This window comes from Lutjanus erythropterus, chromosome 15 (assembly GCF_056507025.1).
Source record: "Lutjanus erythropterus isolate fLutEry1 chromosome 15, fLutEry1.hap2, whole genome shotgun sequence".
NCBI lineage: Eukaryota > Metazoa > Chordata > Actinopteri > Lutjaniformes > Lutjanidae > Lutjanus > Lutjanus erythropterus.
The window spans coordinates 16,638,685-16,664,619 of NC_139331.1; the positions used below are offsets into that span (position 1 = coordinate 16,638,685).

Genomic DNA, 25,935 nt, shown 5'->3' on the forward strand with positions numbered 1-25,935 from the left:
TCAGCCTCCTCTTCCTCTCTCCAACTCTTCATACTTGTCCATTCTTGTCCTCTCACCATACTCCTCTTGTTCAGAACTCCTCAGAGTGGAAAGCTGAAGGACAAGAGGAGAAATTGAAGTGTTCATCATTTCCAGTTATTGTAGGTACAGTTATTAGAGGAGGGCAAACTAGAATACTGGTTTTAACTAGAGATATGGCTCTTTGTATTAAAAAAAAAACAAAAATAGGGTTTTTTTGGCTCATATAAAGTAGCAAGTAATAAATATTAAGCTGCTTGCATACAGGAATGATTTCCTCTTATTCTTCTTAGTTTCTGCTGTTGTTTTGGCCTTGCACCTTGTCAACTGCCAATGCCTCTAACTCCAACTAGCGTCTCTCTCTGCTGTTTGCCATCAGTCTGAATGAGAGCATCCATTAAGTGTCACTGAAGTATTGTGAAATGCACAAGTTCAAGTTCAAGTTCTTACTGCAGTTAATTAAAAGTAGTTTTAATGGGGTGTTAGTTCTGATAATTGGATGAAGAAGATAAGATGGGAAGTTTATTTTATGCCTAATGCATTTCCACAATTTAGCGGGTTAAAGGGGGCAACATCTTCATTATAACTCTGTTAGTCAGTGAGTGATTACGTTCTGACAGCTTCATCATTAGTATTATCTGCATGGCATGGATTATCATGACGAGCATCTCATCCAAACACATCTAGGCTTCGGCATATACATGAGAAAGGATGTATAGTTTGCTTTCCAATACAAGTACATGCTGATATATTTATATCAAAATGATTCATACATGAGTTGGAGCATGTGAATGTCATGTCTTGAATAAGATGTCAGATGGGCTGAACATCTTATTCACAATATTACTTATGAAAGGGACAGTTCACGGTCAATGGGTATAGACTGTTAGAAAGAAAATAGTGCTATCTATACCCATCATATAAGAGAGGAGGCAAACATTTCTACATCCGATATCTCCAAAACTCGGCGACTCACCCCAAAACTACCTAGTTGGATAAACAGCACTACAGGTAAGAGGAAAAATATGTATTTCTGATTTTGGATTGAACTGTCCCTTTGATAGTCTCCATCATTAAATGGTTAATTAGTGTGAGGTGATGTTTTCTTACATGTGAGGGTTTCAGTTAGCTGGTGAATACCTTCCTCATCCTCATCAGGAGCTACCAGACTGGCTGCAAAGGTCCAGATCATCTCCAACCAATCGGTGCTCTCCTGAGTCGTGACAGCAGCAGGGCTTGATTTTATTGGGCGAACGGCACCTAAACAGACCAGAATAGAGAAATGGAACAATCAAATTGAATGAAGAAGAAGAAGTTGAGCTGTTTTAAAACAGTGGGTGAATATATTTCATCACCTATAAATTCTTCACAATAAAAGTCTGCTGTTATTCTCGAGCTTTAATTATGAAGCAGAAAAATCAGAAAATGTTGGGTTTTCATTGGTAGTAACTTAACAAAACTCCTGTACAGTTGAATGTGAATATGAAACAGTAAAATAAAGCAGATATCTGGAGGTACAAACAGTGGCACTGGAGAGAAACTGAACTTCAAACTGCAGCGGTTCAGTGTTGTGTATGAACACTCTAAAAGAGCAACTTCCATTGTGCATGCTCATATTTTTGGTGAACTGAATGGATCGGTTCACAATTGTTGAACATGAATGTGAGCGCTGTTGACTCCAGGGAGAGACAATCACGTCATCAGCTGATGAGTGAAAGAGTGATTATAGCAGACAAGGTGCAAGTATGGACAAGAAGTGTTGGCGTGATATAAAAACTTTGGTCGATCACGCAGCATGAAGTGCATGAACTACACTGCAGACTGTCACATCTCTGGAGTCTCTGTTATGGTGAGAAACAGACTGATAGAGCCACATTATATTCACTCTTCTCCTCTGTCTGTCTCCCTCTTCTCCTCCTTGCAGCTCTCATGCATTACGGTGCGTTCATTTTTAACTAGAAAGTTGGAATTTTGGCTTCCCAGTTGAAAATTTCAACATTTTGTTTGGAGTTCAAGTTTGCTGTCTACTGTAGTGTGAAGCATTCTCAAATTGTTGTAAATTGTTGTTAATAACTATAGATAGAAGTAATCTTGGCCATTCAATATTTGTTTTTTGATGCAAAAATATGCATTAAAACCATTTTGTATGATGTCATTATAGAGACTACAGAGTTCCTGCTAGGAGGTACTATTTAAAAGTTAAACAACAAAAACATAAATGGAAAAAATTAACTAGTTCATTTCTGGGACTGTGAACTTAGTTCAGAATTCAAAATTGAACGTGAACTATTCCATTTTAATCTGTGAGAACTGACCTTCAGCTTCTCAGCACAGCTCACTGTGTTATAACTGGTAATGGAAAGGCGAGTCAGTGCAGCAAGGCTTGACTTGGTGTCGTCAAAAGTGCCAATGGGAAAGTAGACTTTTATTTTGACAAACCAGCTTGGCCGGCAGCTGTATATTTTGAATTGTCACCTGGATTTTGCGTTTTCCTTTCCAGAGAGGGTGATATGGCCCTGAAATAACATCATGGTATGTCAGTGTATTTCCGCTGGTGGTGACAATGATCTGGATGATGATTGACAACACACTGACAGACACACAGACACAGATTTCTTTCACTTGCCTCTTGAGGCTTCTGTAATTTGTATCAAACAGCATTTACTGTATTTATTGTACATGTGTAGGAGCATGTCACCCCATTTAGCTGTAGGATCTTACACAGGTATGGCTCATTACTCAGATACTGGAAGTCTCAGTTCAGTCACAGTTGGTTGCCAGAGAAAGCAATATTGTACAACTGTAATATTAAATACATTTGCATGTAGTACTAGGCAGTGACTGTGAATGTGATGTGTATGATGTCTCAGGAGTTTGTGCTTGCCTCTAGCCTTCAAACCTCTCTTAGCGATGGCAGGAGGAGGAGGGAGACCTGAGGGGAGAGACAGCATGATGTGAAGGGTAAAATACAGGTTGTAGAGAGACAGGAGAAAAAGAGAAAAGGGTGGGCAGGCTGAGAGGACTGAGAGGACAGATAAGAGAAGAGAGAGAATCCATAATAGGACATTGATCAGTGGCCTTTATCGCACAGCATACTTTCAATCATTCACACCCACGTGCAGCTTTAGCTTTACTGTTTTTCCGCTATGATGGCAAACATGATAAAAAGAATTTTAAAAAATCATCACATTCTTTTCATCATACAGAACATGTTAGGACTTAATCTCTGAGACGGCGAGGACATGCAGAGTGAGAACACAGCAACGACACTACCACATTTTCAGCAGCATTTCAATGTTCCTGACACAGTTTTATCAAATATTTAATATGTCGTGTCACTCACTAACTTTTGGGTTCCACTCCAGCACGTCCAACACGTGGACCAAAAATGTATTGGTACCACTTTCTAATACTTTATCAGTGCTTAAATACATAAACTGTACCATACTACTCTAAAATACTGTAAAATTAAGTGCGAAAAGAGGGGGCTTATGAGAAAGTTGTACCAACATAATAGACTGATATATTATTGTTAATGATTTTTTTAATGAATTCTTCCACAGGTAATTTTGCACACTTGATCAAAGTTGTTAAATCAACACTGCAGGACAACATCAGGGATCAACAGCTAATAAAGCTGGTCATTTGGACACCAAAATGATGCACTAGGGGCATTTTAAAGCAGCCAGTCAATTATGCCAAAAATTAATATAATTATTTATTATCGTTTTTCTTTTTGTGCATGGACCCAGCTACCCACAACGGCTTTGTCCCAGCGGCCGCTCTCATTAATTAATCTATTTAATTTTCCCTCTCTCAGGTGGAAGAAGCTTTCTGCCTGTTTGCTGCCCAGTGGAGGAGTCGTATAATGGATCCTCATAAACAACTGATTAATGCACTGACATTTCTTTGATTGGCACTCCAGACACAGTGCAGCATTTCCCCCCTGCTAACTCTCTGTCGTCCTTTTATGAATTCTACCTTCTGTCATTCCTTCTTTCTTTCTCTAATTTATTCCATGTTCCCTGTCTTCCTTCTTTAAATCTGTTTTCTCTAAGTCTACCTTCATGTTCTCATCCCGTGTCTTTTCTCTCTAGTCTTTGTTTTTTGTTTTTTTTTTAGTTTTGTGTCATTTAGCAGCCACATCAAAATGATATAACACGGAGCAAAGGGAGTAAAAATACAAATTGTGCCGCAGACATAAAAACAAGAAACGCAAGAGGCTCTGAAAAACACCTCAGAGGAAAAGAGCATAAAGTAGCTTTAGAGATGCATCTAAGTTGGATAAAGAAATGATACAGAGATGTGTTTTTTTTGTTTTTCTTTCTGTGTTTTCTTCATTGCATCCCTCTTCCATTCTGTCTTCCATTATTCCCTTCTCCATCTTTGCTGAATTTCTTTCTTTTATTTTTTTTCTTTCTTTCCCTCCATACTTCCTTGCCTCAATCCTCCCTCACTTTCTTTCCTTTCTTTGTTCATCTTTTTGTCCATCCTTTCCTAATTATTACACTTCTTTCCTTTTTGCATTCACTTTTGTGCCTTCCTTCCTTCTTTGCTCCCTCCCTCCCTTCTTTCCTTCCTATCTTTTGTGATATTGTGGACACATGACACATGTAATGTTTTTAACACCTCATCAGTGACACTGGGTGGTTGAAACATCTCAGTCTGTCTGAATGTAAATCATCTTCCTTTTCAAGAAGAATCGCGGACAATAAGAAAGACTCATTTTTCTGCCTCTGCCTCTCTGTCAGAGGAATAAGGTTTGATAAGGTGACTGATTTAACTGTTGGCAGTGTTGCTGCTTCTTTGTCTCTCCTCCCCCTCCTTTTCTTTCTCTGTCTTAATCTCTTCTGAATTACTGTATTTTTCTATATGGTATTTCTTTGCATGTGCATCTGTTTTCTGATGTCTATTTGCTCTCTTCACACACACACGCACACACACACACACACACACACACACACACACACACACACACACACACACACACACACAAAACTCTATCTCTGCACTTTCTCGACAGGGAGAATTGCATTTCTTTTTTTTTTATTGTCTAAAAATGTCTCCTTGCTGTTTCATTTACACACACTGGCCTTTATTGAAATGTCATGGTGGGAGAAAAGCCTTGTGATTAAAAATGCAGCCCAGCATTTTGTCACTGTCAACTTGTAAATATTTGCTTCAGAAAATGGACGATAACTACAACAGACAGTGGCCATTCACTTTTCATGTGCATTAGTCCTGAGAAAAATGTTTTCTTTCTTTCTTTCTTTCTTTCTTTCTTTCTTTCTCTAGACTTAGAGAAAATATATATATATATTTAACATTTATTGACAATAACATATGAATCAATGTCATCCAGGGACTCTTTATTCTATCTTGTCTGTTTAGGTTTTCTCGGATTATCATGTTAGCCATGTTATTAACTTGAATATATTTTTCGATATCAGCGGTCATAAGAAAATAAATCTGCAAAATTGAACAAATAATTCAATTTGAAATCAAAACAGGCCTGCAGATTTACTGCTGTCATCAGACACAATAGTCGTTGCCTAACCAAGTACCTAGAGGTCTATTTTAAGCCTATGTATCACACAGCTTTTTAGCCATTGAGGACTGCAGATAGGGAACACAAACACACATGCAGGTCCACATTAGTTACATGCACACACATCGTCAATTGTCATGCACCTAAAGACAATAGACAGAATGGTGAAATTAAAGGAGAACTCTGAATATATTAGTTAAACCTAAAAATGCAGATGCCTCCAGGTCTCAAGGCACCATTGACTGGTTTGATATGTATAGGAATGATATAAATCACATGCTGTGGCCTTCCCAATCACCAGATCTCAATTAATCAAACTGTAAACCAAAGGGAGATTTTGAGGGATGCGTCTGACAGTGTCTCTACCACCATCTAAACACCAAAAAGAAGAGTTGTGTTCATCTCTCCAGTAGAGTTTCAGAGATTTGGGAGAATTTATGACCCGTAGCACTGAAGTTGTCCTGGCTCATGTTTCTAGACTTCATACTGTTTTTTTTTTTCCTTTAATTTGTCATCCATCTGTAGCTGAGAGGCTGACCAGAACAAGAACAAGAATACATTCTTCAATAAGGCTTAACAAAAGATTTAAAACAGTGACATAAATAAAGACAGACTACGTGTCTCCACTTCCTCTCACTGTACAAAAATGAAGTCATAATATCTTGGATATGAACGCTGCCGTGCCCGCAGTAGTTGGACAGTTCCTGTCCATACACCTGGCTGACTCGATCACAAGCTGGGCTAAGTGATCAATCATTGCACGAAAACCCTTTTTTATAACATAGAATAATAATTAAGACCAACATGAGTGTGATAAGAACTACCTGACAGAAACCATCTTTGGGGAAAAAATTTATTTGATGAGTACTTTGATATGCTGAAGGCAGAACTATGATCTATACTGCAGCCAGCCACCAGGGGGCGATTGAGATGCTTTGGCTCTACTTTTGGGAATGTTGTCTGTCTTTATAAGTGTCAGTGCTTTAAACGAGGAAACAATTATGAGAGGGTAAATCAACCACAAATCAGGTAGCACAATGTAAGCGTGTCACACGATATATTCCCAAGGTTAAGAATGCTCTTCGAGCGTGGAAGCAGTTTTTGACTTTTTATTGGTTATCATTATTATTATTATCATTCCATCATTATCATTTTTTTCATCATCATTGCATACCATCCATCATTTTTTTAATTCCTTGAAAATCAAAGGAAAATTGTTCCAGTAATAATAAAACCACACTTTTCTGCAACATTGATGAATGGCACTAATAATGGACAGACCTTGTGTTATTTTCAGCCACCATGACAAACTTACATAAAACAAATGCAAAAGAAAAAAAAAACAAAAACAAACAAATGAAAAAATCCCTGTACATTTCAGAGATGCACATGTATGACGTTTACACTGAGGAGTGCAGTGATTAGTGGAACTCAAAGGAAACTACGATAAAAAAAGGTGACAGTCACAGTGGATGTTTAACTTTTTAGTGCCCTTTTCGCCCTGATTTAGTGTTGATTTACCCTTTGAAATGTCCCACGTTTGAAATAGTGGACACAAACTAGACAGAGATCATGCAGGCTTTATCTTGATTTTCTCTGGTCGGTCACAGGCAACATTCTAGTGCAAGCAAGCGGTGCAGTCAAACTGTTAGTGTTTTTGTTGTTGTTGTTGTTGTTTTTACCAGGAGATAAACACACGGGGTCGTCACAGTATGATGTGTACTCTTTGGATGGGATGGCGGGTGATTGACAGCATGAGGATGGAGAACAGGTGAAGGGGTGGGGGTGGAGGAAGGAGGAGAGGAGTTACAGACGAGCGTGTTGGATGTGTGAAGCAGGACTATCCTCACACTGTAGGATAGTCCAAATACATGGTAATGTGATGTGTGGGAGTGATAAGGAGCAGATATGAGTAGAATTGATAGAAAGGCCATTATCACAGTAAATTAACTGCACACTGGATGACACCTGTTACAAAATCAAAGTGATTGATTTCCTGTTGCGTGGTTTGAAGATCAGAGGCAGTTTGACCTTTAAATGTCAGACCTATTCAGATCACTACACTGCATATGAACAAATGACTATAAAGTAATCCTTTCTTTTACAGGTCTGTTATTTATGAAACATTTATTCATTATTTCCATTAGGATTTCTAAATGTGGAGGAAAGAAAAGCTCAGCTTGAACCTAAATAAATATTAATTAATTATTAAAAAAAAAAAAAGCTTTATTCTCCATACAGTATATGTTGAAAGCTGAGGGCAAATTACACGTTTTTGCACATTCACCGTTTCTATTTTTCTATAATTGGTGCCAAATAACAGGAGTTCTGGGAAATGTCTTGTAAATTAATAGAAAATTGCTTGTAAAATGAAGCATTGCAACCTGTCATGCTTTAATGCTATTTTTAAGAAATCAATACATGATGAAGTTGCTATTAACACTGATTCTGTACATGAGACTGTGAAATGTATAATTGTACTAAACACTTGGTTTAGGCACGCTTTTATGCCTTTAGTGGACAGGACAGCTGAAGTGAGGACAGAAAATTGGGAGTCAAACCCACAGCTGCTGTGGAGGAGTCACAACCTCAGTATATGGGGTGTGTTCTCCACTAACTGAGCTACCTGGCCACTCAGTCCCGCCTCTTTTTCCTCTGTCCTCCAGTCACAGTTGAGAAAGCTTGGCAAAACCCAGTGGAAACTTCTATCAACTTTATTCTTAAAGTCTTCTTTGTTGAAAAGAGAACTGAGTTTTGAAGATGACTGAAAGATGCTGATGGAGTAAATTGTTGTCGGAATAAACAGTACTAATCTGATCCAATTACGCAGTCTAGGAATTTAAAGAAATAGTACACATAAAAGGTTTGTTGCCTAGAACTTGAAAAGAAGATTGAAACCACCGTCATGTTAGTCTAAATAAATAAATAACTGTGTACAGAGGGAAACAGCTAGTCTTTTTGTCCAAAGGTTATAAAAAACACCCACCAGAACCTGTAAAGACCACATAATTCATTGATTTGCAATGGCTAGAACCAGTTTTATTTTTATTTTTATTCTATTTTATTTTATTTTTTGTGAGGTATGTCAATTAGAGCGCTTTAGTTGGACTATGCTATCTTCTGACACAGTCAGGCAAGCTGTTTCCCCCAGTTTCTAGTCTTCATGCTAAGCTAAACTATCCAGCTGCTGTCTGTATTTTAGTCTTACTTAAGCACATTTCATAAAATGTCAACCTATAAATGTAAAGTAAATAATAACTGGGTTGCAATCATGTTAACATAGCTACATTTCTTGAGCAGTGTTTTGGCTTATGGGGTATTTGATTCTATGTTTACAAAAATAAAACAACATGTAGCAGAGAGCGGCTCTTTCTTGATTTCTCCTGTTATGCTGTAATCAGACACTTCTCATTATCTCAAGATATGAATTAATGGGTATGCAGAGCCTTGCGAGCCTGATCACGGTGCCAGTGAATAGACAGTCTTAAGCAGAACTGAAAATGTTTGAAGGAGAGATCTTGACTGCTGCATTTACTTTAATCAATCAGTAACATAGTGGCGTTCGCTGGGAAATTCATTTTCTGTTATCTCATGACAATGAAGTAATTAAAGTGTGATCACAGAACTTGAAATTTGATCAGACAATTAAGTCATAAGCTGGGGATAACAGGATCAAAGATATATGAGGAAACAAAGCTGCACTCAGTCTCTGTAGTGCAGCAGCAGGCAATGTACAGAATTTTAAAGAAGTGCATGTAAACCAGAGAAATCAACACTTTAAATCACTAGATGTTTTAATGGAAATAGTAACTGATTACAGCCTGTGACTGTGTTATTATAGTATGCATGTTAAGACCAGGATATGCCCTTTCAATCCATTCTACAAGTGTATGAGTCAGTGAAAATGAGGAGTGGATAGACCTTAGTATGTACACAGCTGTATCACCACACTGGTACATAAACTGTCGAGTGGTGGACAAAGTAATGTTAGAGCCTAGGTGAACGTGTGAGTGTGAGAAAATGCACTTCTAAAAACTGTGTGTCAGTCTCAATACATCAGTCGGTCAAGTGAGGGGAAACACAACGCACCATGTGCTACTTTAAAAGGGCAATGTGCAAAATATGGCCTCCTGTTGAAGGATTAGATTGATTTGATTTGTTCACTCATTTATATTCTTATCTCTGCTGTATGTATTTGATATTGTACAATTTTATAATTTATAAATGTAATACATTTTACCTGCAAAAATTTGTTTGTTTACTCCTTGGTCACACAGTTTGCTCACCCCCCAAAAACATTTTAAAAAATCCAACCTCTCATTTCCTCCCCCCTTTCGTGTGTTGCATAATATTCGGCACAGGTTCTGTGAGCACCTGTATTAACAGAAGAGGATAATCAGATGATGCCAGGATACCCCGGTGCACCTTGGCTGCTAAACTAAGAGCCGAGTGACAATTTAAAATATCTTGACTGGAAAGAGCAGATACAACATGGGTACAAGGAATACTGTACTGAGGTGTTTTAGATCAGGTACAACCAGGACTCTGACGCAGGTGAGAGGTTTTGTGAGTTTTGTTGAAGTGTGTTTTACACTAACAAAGCAGTTAAGCAACAAGAACTTGAATTCAGAAGGTATACATTTATTACAGTGACTAGATATTTGTGAGTTTCTTGCTGCTCACTTATATCCCCAAACTAAAAGTACGGAGGATCAGACTCTTTAGAGACAAAGTGGTTTTACTAGACAGGACGAGCCTCACTGGCTCGCTGGTCAGCATGTTAACTTCAGTAGAAATCTCTGCAACACAATACATAGACACCTTTAACTGTTATTTTGTTGCTCTCTGTTAATAATCTAGTTCATACTGGGAAGGTTTAGATTAAAATTCTGGCCATATTGTACACTTTGCACCTTTAAATACATCCATGAAGTAGCACAGATGCTGACATTATTTTCATATAAACATGTTGAATATAAAAATGAGATGGTCTGTGTCCCCTAACGTGACATATGGATGTTGTTGAAAGTGACAGTCTTCATGAGAACAAAGTTCACTTTTGAAGTCTGCTTCAAAAATGTCTGAAGGGTTGTTTGAAAAATGTTTGGATGAAATATGGATGTGTAAATGATACGTGAATAAATGGGTATAAATGAGTTGAAGGAAAGTGACATAAGGTATAACAAAACATCACAAGCACATTATAATCGCATTATAATGGAATTATAATTATTTTTGAACAGTAAACAAAGCTGTACTTAAAATCCAAAAATCAACAATAAAAAACATTTAATCTCTTGTTACCTGCCAGAGTTTTATAGTCAAGCAGATCAAAGAGAACAATGGCAACTCCTGACCATGTGAGGATCAGAGCCACAACCAGCAACCAGGCCATCGGCGAACTAAAGGTCAGAATGAGATCATCCAAAAATGTCCTCTGATTGGTCCGAGCTGGAGGGACCGCCTCCCCGCCGTTGGCTTGGCTGCTCATTGGTGAAGAGAGCTGTAAGGAGAGAGCGAGAGAGAAAAGTTAGAAATATGAGGACAAAACTGTTAAAAGAAAGGCAGAAGATGAAGAGAGCTAGAAAGAGAGATAAACAGAACTGTCGCAAAAGAGTGGAGGAGACTGTGCTTTTTCATGACTGAGGAAAATAGTACATTTTCAAATCTCAATAAAAAAGCAAAGAAAAAATATAAAAAAGCTTTAATAGGTCAACCATAAAAAAGCTAACAAACAAAAACTGTAAACACAACATTGGCTCATTACCATCTTTCAAGTTGATGTGGAAAACTTGCAAACAGTTATTCACACATCTAGCACATACAAACAATCAATTAACATTCATGTTGCCAACATGTTACCTACTCCACTTAAAGCACTTGCCACCTCTGCTGCTCTCTCAGGAGTAACTCCACACCAACTCCAGAGAAAAATACATGTCTCTTTAGCTGCTAGTCGACAACTGTATCTGTCTGCTGTTTGGTGCAGGGTAGGTAGCGTACAGTGAATTTTCTGCTGAAACCAGCTGTCTGCTGCATGCTCAGAGGGAGCTAAGCAAAACATTTAGTTGCGGAGAATAAAACCAGTTGGAAGACATGTAAAAAAAATAAAAATACTGAGCCAGAACTGAAAGGACCTGCAGAATCAGGCACTTTTCTGTAATTTTCTGTAGGTTCATCACTTGAAGCAACACCTTTCACATGCAAGTAGTTATTTGATCAGTTGTTACTATAAAATATTTATTCTAGCAGAATTAAAGTGTAGGAAGTATGTGTCAGCATGTGTACTTTTGAAATCAGTCTCCCAAAATATGCCCTGTTACTGTAACTTTGATGACAAAAACATCTTGTGGGTCCCCAGGAGTGCAAACTCATCAGGGGTGAAAAAGGTGACTGATGCTAACCGCCAAGAAGAGTCTGGTGGCATGTTCCTCAGGGAAGAAAATATATTAAACATCAGCTTTAAAATGTATGAATTCATCCTGGAAGTAATGTAGTCTTACTGCTAAAAGAAAAAAGTAATGCAAGGGACTTTTAAAGAATAAACTGTCAAGAACTGAGTGCATTACATCCACTGTACATTAAAGTTGATCAAACAAAACAAAAACACAATATGCAAAACAACTGACAAATCAAATGGAAAACACTGCTTAAGGCGATTTAATTTCAGTATTTCTAATATTAGGTACAAACTGTGAAGACATGCTTATACTTCCAGCAGAGTGGATGGGGCCTCCTCAGTAGGGGCCAAACAGTTTCAGGTGAGGCTCAGTGAATGGAAGTGGAAAAATATAATAGTTATCAAAAGGAGATTATGTAGAATAGACTACATGTGTGTAATGTAGTTAAAGGGATAGTTTAGAGACTGTGGTTTTAAGTAATGTTACTGTTTTTCCCAGAGACAAAAACTAACAAATGCTTTTGGAAATACCTTTTTTTGTACATTTGGTTTAGTCTGAAGTCATGTAAAACAGCACTATTAGGCTAATATGGCTCAATTTTTGATTGTCTGTGGGATGAAATAACATAATCATGATCACACTTGAGTGAAACTAAGTAAGTAAACTATTGAAGGTGTCTTTTCCCAAGCTTTGCCTGAGAGGAGTCTCACAGTCTCACAATTTGCTTACAAAAAAAAATATCATTGATCTGCAGGAATCGCACAAATTACCTATTTTGGATTCAAAATTTTCAGCACAAGTTTGCAGCCCTGATCCCCTGATTTTTTTTTTTTTAGCTGAGGCAGTAGTTTTGTTTAAGGTTTCTAGAACTGCTGACCTCAACATTAAAATTGCCAGTATCTATAAACATCTATAGAAATTAGATTACAATACAATTAACATCTGCCTTGGAAATAGTTGTGTGGGTGCAATAACAAATTGTCTGGCCTCAGTGGTGGTAAAAACTAAACTACAAAGGCCATGAGGGTATTGTGTGGGTGGAAGGTTCACTTTGCCTTAAGGCCTTTGGTTGAGTGCAGCACAAGGTTACAGCCCATGATAGTATTTGTAGTATAATCATATGGTATAATATTGATATCTTCCCACTGTGAATTCACAACTGAGTCCAATTTGTGTAACTTTCATCTGCCATGGATGTGAGTAATGTCTACAGTATACAATAAGCATCCCTGTTGCATTCATGTTACAGTTCTTTTGATTAATGCACACAGCAGTGGTTTATTCACATAGATGTCAGTGTTTCTATTGAATCATTCAAGTATGTTCTATTTTTCTTTGTGTGGGGATGAGAGTGACAGATATGAGGAGGGGGAGAGAGGGGGAGAGAGCGACGAGGGAGAAAGGGAGACAGACAGAGATCGCCTGAGGCGATGAGGAGATTAAATTCCATCTCACTTTGAAAAATCTGCTCTACAAGACAAATTACTTCTCTAAAGAAAGTTTTCATCATTGTATGGCAGTGGGGCCGTGTGCCATAACATGATTACGCTCCCGCGCTAGGTTGTTTGTGTTCATTATGTGGCGTGCTGCGATGAACGCCTCAGATGATTTATTTTTCCCTCTGTCTCTCTGCCCGCCTCTCACACGGCTTATCTGCAAATATAAAGTGATAGTTACACTGTGGTGGAGATTTGAATTAAAATAGGACTGACTCATTTGGAAGAAATATGCCCTTCTCAAGGTTATTAATGAGGCCCTGAAGGATGCAGATCCACGTGAGGCCTGTAAGCTCTGTGCAGGTCCAGCTGAGGCATTTAGCACGTTCATTATGACAGACTCGTTGATACAATTAAGTGGCAGTTTGGAATCTAATGGTTCTCATCTTCTCTGTCAATTAATAGAAGCTGAGTACAGACTGGTGTCAACGTTCCTGTCTCCTCATTATATCATATATGTACCTCACGACACATTTCTCAATGTATATGCTTCTACTTGTGAGTTAAACTTAATCACTTGAGTAAATTGGCCACATTATAGCCTATTATGCCGCCAAACCCAGAAGAAGGACAGCTCGACTGCACAAGACTATTAAACAGTGAATGCAGCAACAAGTAATTATAACTTGAAGCAAAAAGCTGGAGCACTACATACAATAGAGCAGCTACAACAAGACCAGTACTCCTATGCTGGAACAATACAAGGTACAACTTTATATGAAGGGGTGTGCATAAGACTGTCATTACACTGTCATAACCATGTCATGACACCTGTCATGAATATAAACATGTGATCTCTATGAATGTTTTATCGCTATTAAGTGTCATTTGGTCAGCTATGTCATTTCAATGCAAGGTTGGCATGGTTTGAGATGTATTTGTTACAACAACTTGACATTAACCAAGCCAATTATGTCTTTGGTATGACATGAACATGAACATGGTTATAACAGTGTAACGGTCTGATGCACACAACCTTCAAATAAAGTGTTACCCAGTACTACCTTTCAGTGTGTCAGTTAATTTACGGTAATTTGATCAAACACAACAGTATTCAGGAATATAGACTATATGAGCACAATATAATGTAATAAAATTAATACAAGTCTTAAGACATGATTTTGGTTTGACATTGGATTTGTCTAGATTGATGTAATCAGATTGGGTTGATGGCTGATAATAATATTTTGGCTTCACTCTGCCTTCTTCAGAGCATCAGTGATGTTCAATGATAATGATTTGGCTGACACTCAGGAATGGATTCCTCTGAACTTTCTTCTGTTCATTTCTGTCAAAATGTCACCATTGCAGTATTAGTTCTGACCCCACACTGGCACAGACTCAATAATCACTTCATCCTTCATCAGATGACATTAATGCCAAAGGTTATTTTGGCAAGTTGGTGTAGTAATTCCATAAAGTTGGATACTTGTGAGCATGAAAAAGAATGGTTGAAATGAATCCAGCGGACGTCCAGGTTTCTACACATTTATGCTGCATTCAAGGTAGGAGGTGTTTCAGGTGCACAACACCAAACATGACCAAAAAAATCGTGGCTTACTGTGACAAACTGATGACTTTCTTTGACAAGTAAACACACAACTGAACTCTCAGCAGTGCAGCCTCTTTGCCTAGTTTATTTCAAAGGAGGAAATGATACAAGAGGTGACAGACGCCACTATACAATCTATTTTACAGCACTTTACTATATGATAGTATGTGCTATTTTAATTTAATACAGGTAAATATACTTCAGGTTGCTTCTTAGTAGATGGTTTACCATTTACTTGCATGGGAGCTGCCATTGTTGTGTGACGACAGACAACTGCAAGTTGTCAACTTCAGTGGTGTTACATTATACTTTTTCTGGCAAGAGGTGGCAAATTTTCAAGTTCCAAGTTGTCTCGAATGCAGCACAACCCTACAAAACACAGAATATACCTGCAACGTTGAACTTTCTATAATGACACTGCTGCAACGTTGCTGCAACATTACAATATCTCCAAAAGTGGTGAAAACCCTGGGACAACATACTGGATATGTTTAAATAACTTGCTGCTGGAATTTCACCTGCTCCTACAATAATCACAGTGCAGTTCTCTTTATTTTTTTCCCTGCCCGGTAAACACTTTGTTTTTTAAATGCCATACCTGTGTCTCAAATTCATACTAATGTACATCCAAATATTAAGCACTAAAATAGACAATCTATCTATCTATCTATCTATCTATTGTTCAGTTTGTTGTATAATGTGAACAATTGATGTGTTTTGATCCAGTAGCTGCTCTCAGGCCAACCTTTCTGTTGCTGCATTCAGATAACAAACTACAAAATCAATTTAACATAATTCTGCCCACACACACTCGACTGTGCGTTTTCATGTGTGCATCTGATTCAAGAAAGCTAACCATTGATCTGGTGAACAACAGCTGGTGTGTGTGTCGTTTCGGATGTCGAGCTGAGAGCGCCTGTGTGTGTGTGTGTGTGTGTGTGTGTGTGTGTGTGTGTGCGTGAGATATAAAAGCTGACCATTGATCTAGTGAAGCCCTGGCAACGGCTGGTCAGGCCAACGTATTGATCCACAGCAGGTAAAACGGTCACGACGTTACAATGACAGAGTGTGTCGGAGTGCAGTCTAAATGTCCTACAGCAGATAGATCAGAAAAAAAAAAGCTCCTCTGTGCAATCATCCACTTCACCATTCTTCTACAAACCATGTAATTACAGTGTAGTTCTCTGATGGAGCCCTTCTTTTATAGTTTCTGTCAAAGTTTGAGGCACAGCCGGAAAATATTTTTCCTCTTTTCAGAACCAGATGACCCAGCCCACCTGTTGTTACCACCAAGTGCTGAGCTGATCGACACACACACACACATGAACACACTCACACACAAGGACACCAACTGCTGCGGCTGCCTCCCCCACGCCAAAGGAATGAACAGAATTAGAATGATGTGTGAGCAGGACACTAACTGGTATGTGAGGGCGAATGAAAGGCGACAAAGGCACGTATGAAAGTGTGAGTCATTAAATGCATCCCCCCTTGTTACGAGGACACCAACTTTAGGACAAATAGGCATGGTTGTTTAATTAAAGGGTGACACATGAGTGGATTTTCACTCCTGTCCAGCCCCACTCCCACAAAACTACTCCTGACCTATTGTTTTGATTCCTGCTCTTGCTCATTCCTGCTAATTTTTTTCCTGTCTCGTCCCACTCCCATGATAAATGGTGAAACTAACTCCCTCCCTGCACAATCCCACAGGAAAATGTCAGACTCTATTGGGTATTATTACCTTTGGTAAGAAGTAACTACATACATTCAAGTACAATTTTTGAGATTCTCTTAGATAACTGTCAGTTTCTACTTCTAATGCTCTACCTTTCAGTGGTAAATATAGCACCTTTCACTCCCCTTCATTCAGTTTACAGCTGGAGATTCCAATCCTTTTCAGATTAAGATATTACAATTAAAAACATTAAAGCATTATGTTCTCTCTCCCAGTGAATCAAATGCAGCAGCCTGGTCAGTGGCTCTGCCCATACGCTTCAAACTGTGATGCTGCAGGTACACCTCTGGCATCATTCAAGGAGGTATGGAGGAGGTTGTGGTGGATAAATTGGCAAAACAAATGCAGGACCTTCACTCACGATGCCGCTGTTCGTGTCCCGTGTGAAACCAGTAGCCAACATCTTTTTAACTTATGTAAATTACGTAACAGACATACTTATTCTAACCCAACCCAATAAGTTTTCTAAAACTTAACTAAGTAGTTGTGGTGCCTAAACCTTAACAAACAATGTTCAAGAGGTAGTTTGAAGTGGGTTTGTATGAAGTCGGCATGGAATGGCATGGAAGCTAAACAATGTATTGCTGTGGACAGGTAAAGGTACACTCAATATTGCTTTCTCCAAACCAACCAAACTGCATGTGTGAAGTCAGTCATTTTCATTCCAAACTGTTCCTGTAACCATTTGTTAATTATGCTCATCACAAGGAGGTCCATTTAAATATGACCCCCCTCCTCACACACCTCTCTTCTCAATGCTGCACACACTGCTCCACCACCCCGCCTCCACCTTTTCCAGTTTAGAGTTTTTTGTCACAACATATACATGTCAGTTCTCAGTGTTTTCACATGTTTTCAGCAACTAGAAACTGTTAAGTTTAGAAACAGAAAAGAAATATTGTTTTGCTCCCTTTGGTATACCTGGGGGCGGGAGGGTGGGGTTATGATAATGTCATATATTTGTATGGGTACTTTTCCTTAAGTAAAGAAAAAAAGAAAAAATGTTTATTGAGGTTTGATGAGCTTTCGGCCCTAATGATGCACTGATGACACCTGAATGTGTTTCAGGTGTTGACCAGTCTCAGCAGTCCTCTGATTGGATGTTTTGTGGATGGAGGCATTCGCTGTCTTTAAATGCATGTTGAAATGTTTGTATGCCTGCCAGTATACCTGATGAAGGTCGTTTGGACCGAAACGTCGGATATTCAATAAATCACTAGAAAGCGAGACAGTGTGCGGGAGTCTGCTAACTTTTTTTCAAATTGTACTTTTCCTTAAGTAAAATATAAAAATACTTCTTCCACCACTAATTACACTACATTACTTCATAATACAGTATCAGCGTGGTATCAACTCAGAGTAAAAGCACAGAAGCATATGATTCTTGCAACAGAATAAGCTTGCAAAAGAATACATTTGTCAAAGACTCAGTAATTTCTCACGTGTTAAATGCAACTTGCACGCACAGATAGTGAAAGCAGTGATGTATGTGTCAACTAATCCTCTTGGTTACATTTTTAGCAGTTACATGATGGGATTGTCAGGAGAGGAAAAAAAGAAAAATGAGAGAAGAAAAAGGTAATTGATCCTTTCGACATCAAAGCAAATATTTTCAAATGCAGTTGTTCCCAACCTGGGGGTCGGGACCCTGTAGGGAACCCAAGAAACATCTGAGAGACAATATAGGGAAAAAGAAAGAAAAGTATAATATAGTCTTTTTTCTTTTAAAATACTGAATTTTCAGGTCTCTAAAACTCCCTTACATGAAACATTGATTGAACTGCTCATAACTCACATCTACACTGAGGCCCTAATCTGCGTTAAGGGGGTGCAAGTGCTGTAGGCCACACATTGTTTCATTTTAAGGGGACAAAAGCCAAAAAGGTTGTGAACTGCTGGTCTAAAAGGAAAATCTTGCTTTTTCAATCACTTTTGTCCTGACAGTGTGTGGGAGTTATAGGTTTTTGACTCATCACTTTAAAAAACGTTGCAGTTAAAGTGCACTTTTAGACTAGAGGGGCATTTAGTCGTGAAGGGAAAAATGAAATTGTGTTTATTTCTCTCACTTATACTGGATGTTGCTATCACATAATCACTGCAAAGAAAGAAAAGAAGAAAGAAAAAAGAAAATCCACATGTGAAGGTAGTGAATGTAACTTCAATTGTATAATATGTAATATTTCAGCAACAAAAAAATCTTTAAAAAGAGTATACATTGTATATTTTGTTGAATTGTGTTCTTAGGTTATCCCAAATGTTTCCAATCATGTTCAAACTCAAAGAAATCTATCATTTTATTCAAGGTAATGGTGATTAATTTGGTCACATGTTGCTGTAATTTCCAGGGAAACACGATACGTGTGAGGAGGAAGTCAGTGAATGTGACTAAACATAGTGTGAATAAAACATTAGTATTCCCTCATCCATTAACGTGATTTCTGCCAGAGTCACGGCTTCATACCTGAATAACAGGACAGGTTGATTGCAAATGGCTCCTAAATCGAATGAATGAATCGAATATCAGCAACAGGCTTACCAGACATGACATGACGTAGATCACATGGCGTTAAACACATTATTAATATAAAACAGCAGCAGTTTGGTTTGGTTTAGGCATCAAAACTACTTGATTAGGTTTAGGGAAAGATTGTGTTGTGTCACGTGATGGAAACAATGTGTAAGAAGTCATGTACTTAACGAAAACTAAAGGTCCAATGTGTACAATTTACAGGGATTTATTGGCCGAATATGGCAAGGAGTGAAAATAACAATATCTATCAGTGTGTATAATCACCTCAGACTATGAATAATTGTGTTTTCATCATTGGCCACCATGCTTTCACAGTAGCCTAGAACGTATGAATTAAGAAGCTAATAGCTCACACTGCAGCTTACATTTTCTACAAACTATAACACAAATTGTCATTGTTGTGGCTTGTTTGACCACAACATTAAACTTCCTTAAACATCATCAAAGTTTTTGCTCTCCACCTTTTACAGTTTGGCAGAATGCCCCTTAGCAGCTAAACTTCAGTACATAAATGACATAAATGAGATAGAATAACTGTGTGAACTGTGTATACAACTCCAGCATTCAGTAACATCAGTATCAGATCATTACAGTACTAAATCGCAGCCAAAAAAATGGATTTTTACAGCACCTTGGACTTTTGAGTTTGCTGGATGTTCAGTGATAACCTTCAGTCCTTCAGTGGCTCAGGAAATGCAGTGTTACCATAGAAACAACCATGTAGCTCCTTCGTTAAATCCTTTTTGGCCCCAGTTGATTGTGAGAAAAAGATGATGGAGGCAACACTCAAATCCAGCAGCAAAAAGCGCACAGCAATTGTGTTAAGCTGGATCACAGCAGGTCTAAAAATACACTAAAACCTTCCCCACAGGAGAAAATGAAAGAAAATCCAGCCAGCAATTCTCTGGTTTTTTTTTTTGTTCTTGCTAATTCCAAAAAGTTCCTCTTGAATGTTTCAGTTTATGTCCAAGAAATTCTTAAGCCAAAGTTTCTAAGATTCAGTTACTGGCTGGTTGAATGCTGGAGGGAGTGAGACAGAAAGAGAGAGACGGAGAAGGGGTTGACCTACTGAGAGTCACCCTGCCCCCCTCTGAGGGTCCAAAATAGAGAGGCAGTGGAAGTGGAGCAAGGGGAGCGGAGGGGAGGGGAGATATAACAGGAAGAGAGGAGAGGAAGAAAACAGTTTGTAGGAGCAAATGATCAAGGGATGGGGAATGAGGGAAGAATAAAGTGAGGAGATAAGGTCAAAAAGTCTCCTGTGCCATGTGTCTCAGAATCACTGAGCTCAGCTTATTAATCATGTTATAATGATGGAGGCAGCTAACAGCTGATGTTACATCACTGTTTCCTCCTCAGAGAGGCCCATTACTCCGTCCTGTACCTGCCCTGTACTGACCTGTTCACAGCAAAATATCAAGGCAGGTCCTGTGAAGTGAAGTATAGCACTGTCACTGGTTTTCCTTTACTTAACTGTCTGTTTTAATATGATTTGACAATCACTTTGCAGTCTGTTCTTAATACACAGCAAAACAAACAAAAAAATACAAAGTGATGACAGCTCCAGGCAGAGACAGGCACCCCAAAACAGGAAACTGTCCCTGGAAAACGGGGACATCTGGTCACGCCAGTGTTCACTAGGAGGCTGTTGATCCCGGTTCTCTTGCCCACTAATGTTACCGAACAGTCACAATTTTAGCTATTTTAGTAACAAGTAAGCTCCTAAAGCTAGCGTTGTCTGTCCATCAGGAAAGTCTGTTATACATAAACGACTTTTTAGTTATTCTTAAGCCACATGCTGGCATATAGGTGACATATAGCACAACACATATGTGATAAAAACACTTAAACATCTATTGCAACTTAATTCTCTGTTTTAATGTGATGATTGCTTGATCCTCCACATTTTGGAGACACAAGGAGATCAAACATATTCACTTTATGTCCTTCACAAGAAGTTAAAAAATAAATAACTCAGTGCTTTAACTGTCTAAATCTCCCAATCACCGCTGCATCTTCTCCAGAGGAAACACAAGTGCCCCGTCTTGTCAAACTGAGGTGAAAGTGAAGAGTAAATAAGTGAATAAGTATCTAGTCGAGCCACATGCGAGTTCTCAGGCCCTGTCAGAACCTGTTTTTGAGGCCCAGTTTAAATGAGGGTGTGTGTCTTTGCGAGAGAGCAGTGGGAAGGAGTAACCTGACCCCCAGTCGTGCCCTGAGAGCCTGCACTGCAGAGGCTATAATTAGAGATACAGACAGCAGCTGGTGTTAACATTGGACTGGACTGCTTTATATGTAGGGCGCACTGAGGGCTGAGGGGGACACAAACACACACACACACACGTGCACACACACACACATACGCACACACACATACGCACAGCCAAATAACAGAAAATTCTGAAACTTTACAAGAAAAAGTTAGGGACTGTATGAAAATGCTTTGGGTGGGGATGAGGCTGAACAGGAAAATGGGAAAAAAGGTGAAGCCTCAGTGGAGATGATTCAGCCAAATGAACCAGCTGGCTGCCTAGCATCTAGTTACTTTAGTGCGGAATTGTCAAACCCTTTAAGCATAATTTCAACTCCAGGTCTGAGCCCACCCACTACATGATTTTGAAGAAATTCCAAAAAAATTACAACAGACTGAGAAGGGGGGTGGAATGGCGGTTCACCTAACAATTGCTGTAGGGGGCGTGGCCTTGTGGTTCTGTATTGTGAGAAGTGAGACAGCTAGTGGTCAGAGCCAGCACCGTTAGCCCAGCCATGAGCAGCTGCTGTCAAACTGTCTGCATCACACTGGAAACACGCTGGAGTCCACCAAAGAGTTGACAGTCACTATAAAGCACACCTGATGTAAAAGTTTCTGTTGTAGCTGTGTCACCTGTTAACGGCTTAGAGAGACCGGGAGGTTCTCTGGGTCTGTGTCTGTCTGTGGGGCAGTGCGTAGCTGTAGCTACTATAGTGAGGTTATGTTGAATAATTAAGAGGATGCTGCTGGAACCGTCAATCGAAGGAAAGAAAGAAGTCCGGTTGAGCTTCTAGAGCAGGGGTGACAATTATTTTTCCTAGGGGTCCACATGAGAAACACATTGTTTCCACCAGAAGTGCTGCAGTGCATTTCAGATGCTTCCCAGAAGCAGCTTGGCGCTCTGCTCCATGGAGAAGACGCGCCGAGTCTATTTTTAATGAATGCCGTATCAATTAGCACAGAGCAAGTTGAACGGGCAGGACACCCATCTAGACTGTACCTGGGTCCCACTGGTTTCTGCTAGTTCTGAGCTGATGGCACTGCTGGACATCTTCTGATCTTAAAGGGAAGTAAGAATAATGTGTCTTTCATCTGCTGCATTGAGTTTCCTTGGCCGACCTCTGCATCTACGGTCCTCAATGTTGCCCATTTCTTTGTGCTTCTTCAAAAGAGCTTGAACAGCACATCTTGAAACCCCAGTCTGCTTTGAAATCTTTGCCTGGGAGAGACCTTGCTGATGCAGTAGAAGTACCTGTGACATCAAACTGTCTTCCACAACCTCACCTTGGTAGCAGAGTTTGGCAGTTCCTCACCCAGTGAAGTATATATGAAGTTGATGATCATTAGCACCTGTTTGGTATAATTGGTTAATTGTACACCTGACTATGATCCTACAAAATCCCTGACTTTGTGCAAGTGTACCTAGAAGAATTGATACTGTTTTGATGGAAAAGGGTGGTCACACCAAATATTGATTTGATTTAGATTTTTCTTCTGTTCACTCACTTTGCAATGTGTAAATCGATTACAAAATAAACAATTAAATTTTATATTTTTGAAAGCTTACTTTACAGCATTTCTTCACACCTGCCTAAAACTTTTGCACAATACTGTACAACATATTTGCTGCAACTTTACTCAATATATTTAAGTTTTAGACTGTACTGCACTCGGCTTGAATTTATGTATGTTGCTCATCTTTTGAATTTTATGTGAATAGTTGTTTCGGTGAAGAGGGTTTACTCAGGCCAAATTCTGAGATGCCGAATAAACGAGTTATTTTTGCTGTTTATTGCTGAAGACCTGAAAAGTGGTGTTTTTATTTTGAATTCTGAAGAGTTTCAGAGAATACTTATTTTGGACTTGATTGAAAAAGACTTTCTCTCTGGTTAAATGTGGTTTTTATTGTCCCGTCAATTCACTGATTTATACTGAGGTGACTTGAAAATGGTGAGCAGGGGTGGAAGTATTGAATGATAACCACTCAAACTACCATGATCTAAACATCTTTTCATAGAGGAGGCCTTACTGAACAGTTTTTCCTAAAATTAGAAATGTAGTTACCCACATTCATCATTTTTTAGACATGTTTTCTTATATTATTCCAGCACAACTCAACCTGCACTCCTGTTTGCATCTTTGACAAGAACTGTTGAGCAACAAAATAAACCTGATGGGGGAAAAAAAACCCAAACAAACGGTACAATATCTCCTGTCCTGACCTATAAACACATGTTATGAAAACAGAAGTGCTTTTGTCTTGTTTTTTGGATAATTCAATGTGGATTGTCAGTGCCAAAAAAAAATAATACTGTTTTCTACACAAATACAGTGCATGCAAACACATGATACACAGGTGCTCTTACAGAACTTTTTCCTGTTTAACAAGTATGTTGGTCCTCTTGACAGTCTTTTAGAAAACAGCACTAAGATGTCTTTGATACAAACTACATCCCCGTAGTTTTGCCCATTTACTCAGTGAGAGGATTCAAGTCTCTGATGGGCTTTAACTAGTGAATCAAAGTCAGGCGTAATTCCTGATGTTGCTATGTGCAGCAGGGCTGACAGATGATCATCAGTTAGAGAAGAGCTGTATCTTGATTTGTTGAATTTCATTACGGAGAACGTCTGTTCACATATGTATGTTGATCCAAAGAGAGCTAGCATACTCTGGGCCAGTCTGTCCATGTGTGGGAAGTCTCCCTCTTTGAGAGATGAGTAAAATCTCAGTAATGACACTGATTTGAAGTGCTGTGCCAGCAATGCATCAGACTGCAAGTCTATGAGTTCAAGTTGCACATCACATGTAAAAGGAGAGAAGACAGTGAGCATTTCAGGCTCCACTGCTTTAAAGTCTTTAAATCACCTGCAAAACTCTCCATGCAATGCATTCAACATGGCTGCATATCTGCTAAACTGATCAGCAGATGGAGCCTTTTCTTTCAGTGTGGGAAGGTGTGCGACTCCACTTGTCGATAGAGAAGCAGCAGCTTCTTCATGAAGGCCTTGATTAAGCTGTGCATCTCATGTGCAAAGAGACCGTTTCCTTGCAATTTTGCATTCAGTTCATTCATGAAGGCAGTTATGTCAATAGCAAAAGCCAAATCCGCCCACCAATCTGCACAGGTTAGTTCAGGGATGTTCTTTCCTTTCATCTGATAAAACTCCTGAATCTCTGATTTCAGGTCCCACACTCGTTTGAGCACTTTGCCCAGACTGAGCCACCTGAGAGCTGTGTGGCAGCCCAGGTCTGCCTGTTCAGTTTCATGCTCCACCAACAGTGAAACAAACTGCCTATGATTTAATGCTCGTGCCCTGATGAAGTTTACAACTTTTCAACATCCACAACTTGGTTTATTTTCAGGACCGATTTGCAGAGCACCTCTTGATGAATTATACAATGCAGTAATAATAGTCTCTGTTCTGGATTAATCTCAGTCACTTTATCCTGCATCTTCTTCAAAAGGCCAACATTTTAAGTCAGTTGTAACACCGACTAATTTTTCCCACTGCAGTCCTAACTTTTGCATGCATGTATTTACCTCTGAAAATAAATCCTTGCCCTTTCATTGACTGCATAGAAGCCAGTTTCTCCATAATTTCAAAGTCTTTGGTTATTCCTTTTATGAAGCTGGGCTTCATAAAAGTAGCTGGGCTACATCACAACTTTCATCCAGGGCCAAGGGGAAGAAGTTGAAATGCTTTTCAGCTGCAGCTCCAGATTTCCCGCGATGTCCTTAGCGTGCCTCATAACAGTTTGTGTTGAAAGAGACAGATTTCGAAAAGACTCCGAACACAGTATTTCCACAACCAGGAACAAATACATAGCTGTTTTTTACATGTCCCTCCTTCGTTGCATGGAGCTTTGTAAAAAGTCCTTGTTGGTTTTGTAGCTTAGTTAGCAGTGCCTTGGTGGTCCTCACCCTCTCATCTTCTGACATTTTTTTTTTATTTCTCCATGTTTTGTCTCGAAGTGACGGCTCAAGTTGTAGTCTTTTAGCACAGCCACATGTTCGCTGCAAACTAAGCACACAGCTTTATTGTCAACCTATGTTCCACGAACAAAATGAAAATCCCCATTCGCTCTACCTGCCATGGGCCTATCTCAGTCATCTCAGCAGATGATGCAGCGACCGCAAACATCACTCACGTCAATCAATTGTGACAGGCGGAAGCACACTGTGCCACACAAGCATTTCAAAATAAAAGCTAATTTAGATCATTTCATGAATCTCTTTAGCCTCATATGTAAAATGGTGTGGTTTGTTTTAGACCTCACAGGCTGGATCTGGCCAATGACCAGGACTGTTCTAGAGCTATCGAAAGCACCCAAATTCAAAAATGCTAAGTAGACAGTTAGCAAAAAACAACGTAAATTCACATCAACTCTGATTAGTGGGAGGA

The 25,935-nt window shown here is 39.1% G+C and overlaps 1 protein-coding gene and 1 pseudogene across 3 annotated transcripts; both read right to left on the reverse strand.

The window, feature by feature from the left end:
- LOC146314222 (triadin-like) lies at positions 1 to 20,368 on the reverse strand. 3 transcript variants are annotated; one of them, XM_084737339.1, is made up of 6 exons: positions 19,915 to 20,368; positions 10,871 to 11,069; positions 7,249 to 7,290; positions 2,903 to 2,950; positions 1,129 to 1,278; positions 1 to 93 (listed from the first exon to the last, which is right to left on the reverse strand). In XM_084737339.1, the coding sequence occupies exons 2-6, from the start codon at positions 11,055 to 11,057 to the stop codon at positions 71 to 73; spliced, it is 450 nt and encodes a 149-aa protein (XP_084593465.1). In that variant the 5' UTR covers positions 11,058 to 11,069; positions 19,915 to 20,368; the 3' UTR covers positions 1 to 70. The 3 variants fall into 3 exon arrangements, with proteins under 3 accessions (XP_084593465.1, XP_084593462.1, XP_084593463.1); XM_084737336.1 differs by lacking the exon at positions 19,915 to 20,368 and adding an exon at positions 11,433 to 11,652; XM_084737337.1 differs by lacking the exons at positions 7,249 to 7,290; positions 19,915 to 20,368 and adding an exon at positions 11,433 to 11,664.
- The window catches only part of LOC146314223 (general transcription factor II-I repeat domain-containing protein 2A-like), a 26,651-nt pseudogene continuing 18,205 nt past the window's right edge, over positions 17,490 to 25,935 (reverse strand).

Coding starts and splice junctions, on each gene's coding strand:
- LOC146314222 (XM_084737336.1), bottom strand. CDS start 11,630: ATGTTTTGCTTAGCTCCCTCTGAGCATGCAGCAGACAGCTGGTTTCAG. Junction 7,291..10,870: donor TGACTATAAAACTCTGGCAG/GTAACAAGAGAT, acceptor TCCCATCCAAAG/AGTACACATCATACTGTGAC. Junction 1,279..2,902: donor GAGAGGTTTGAAGGCTAGAG/GCAAGCACAAAC, acceptor TGGTCTGTTTAG/GTGCCGTTCGCCCAATAAAA.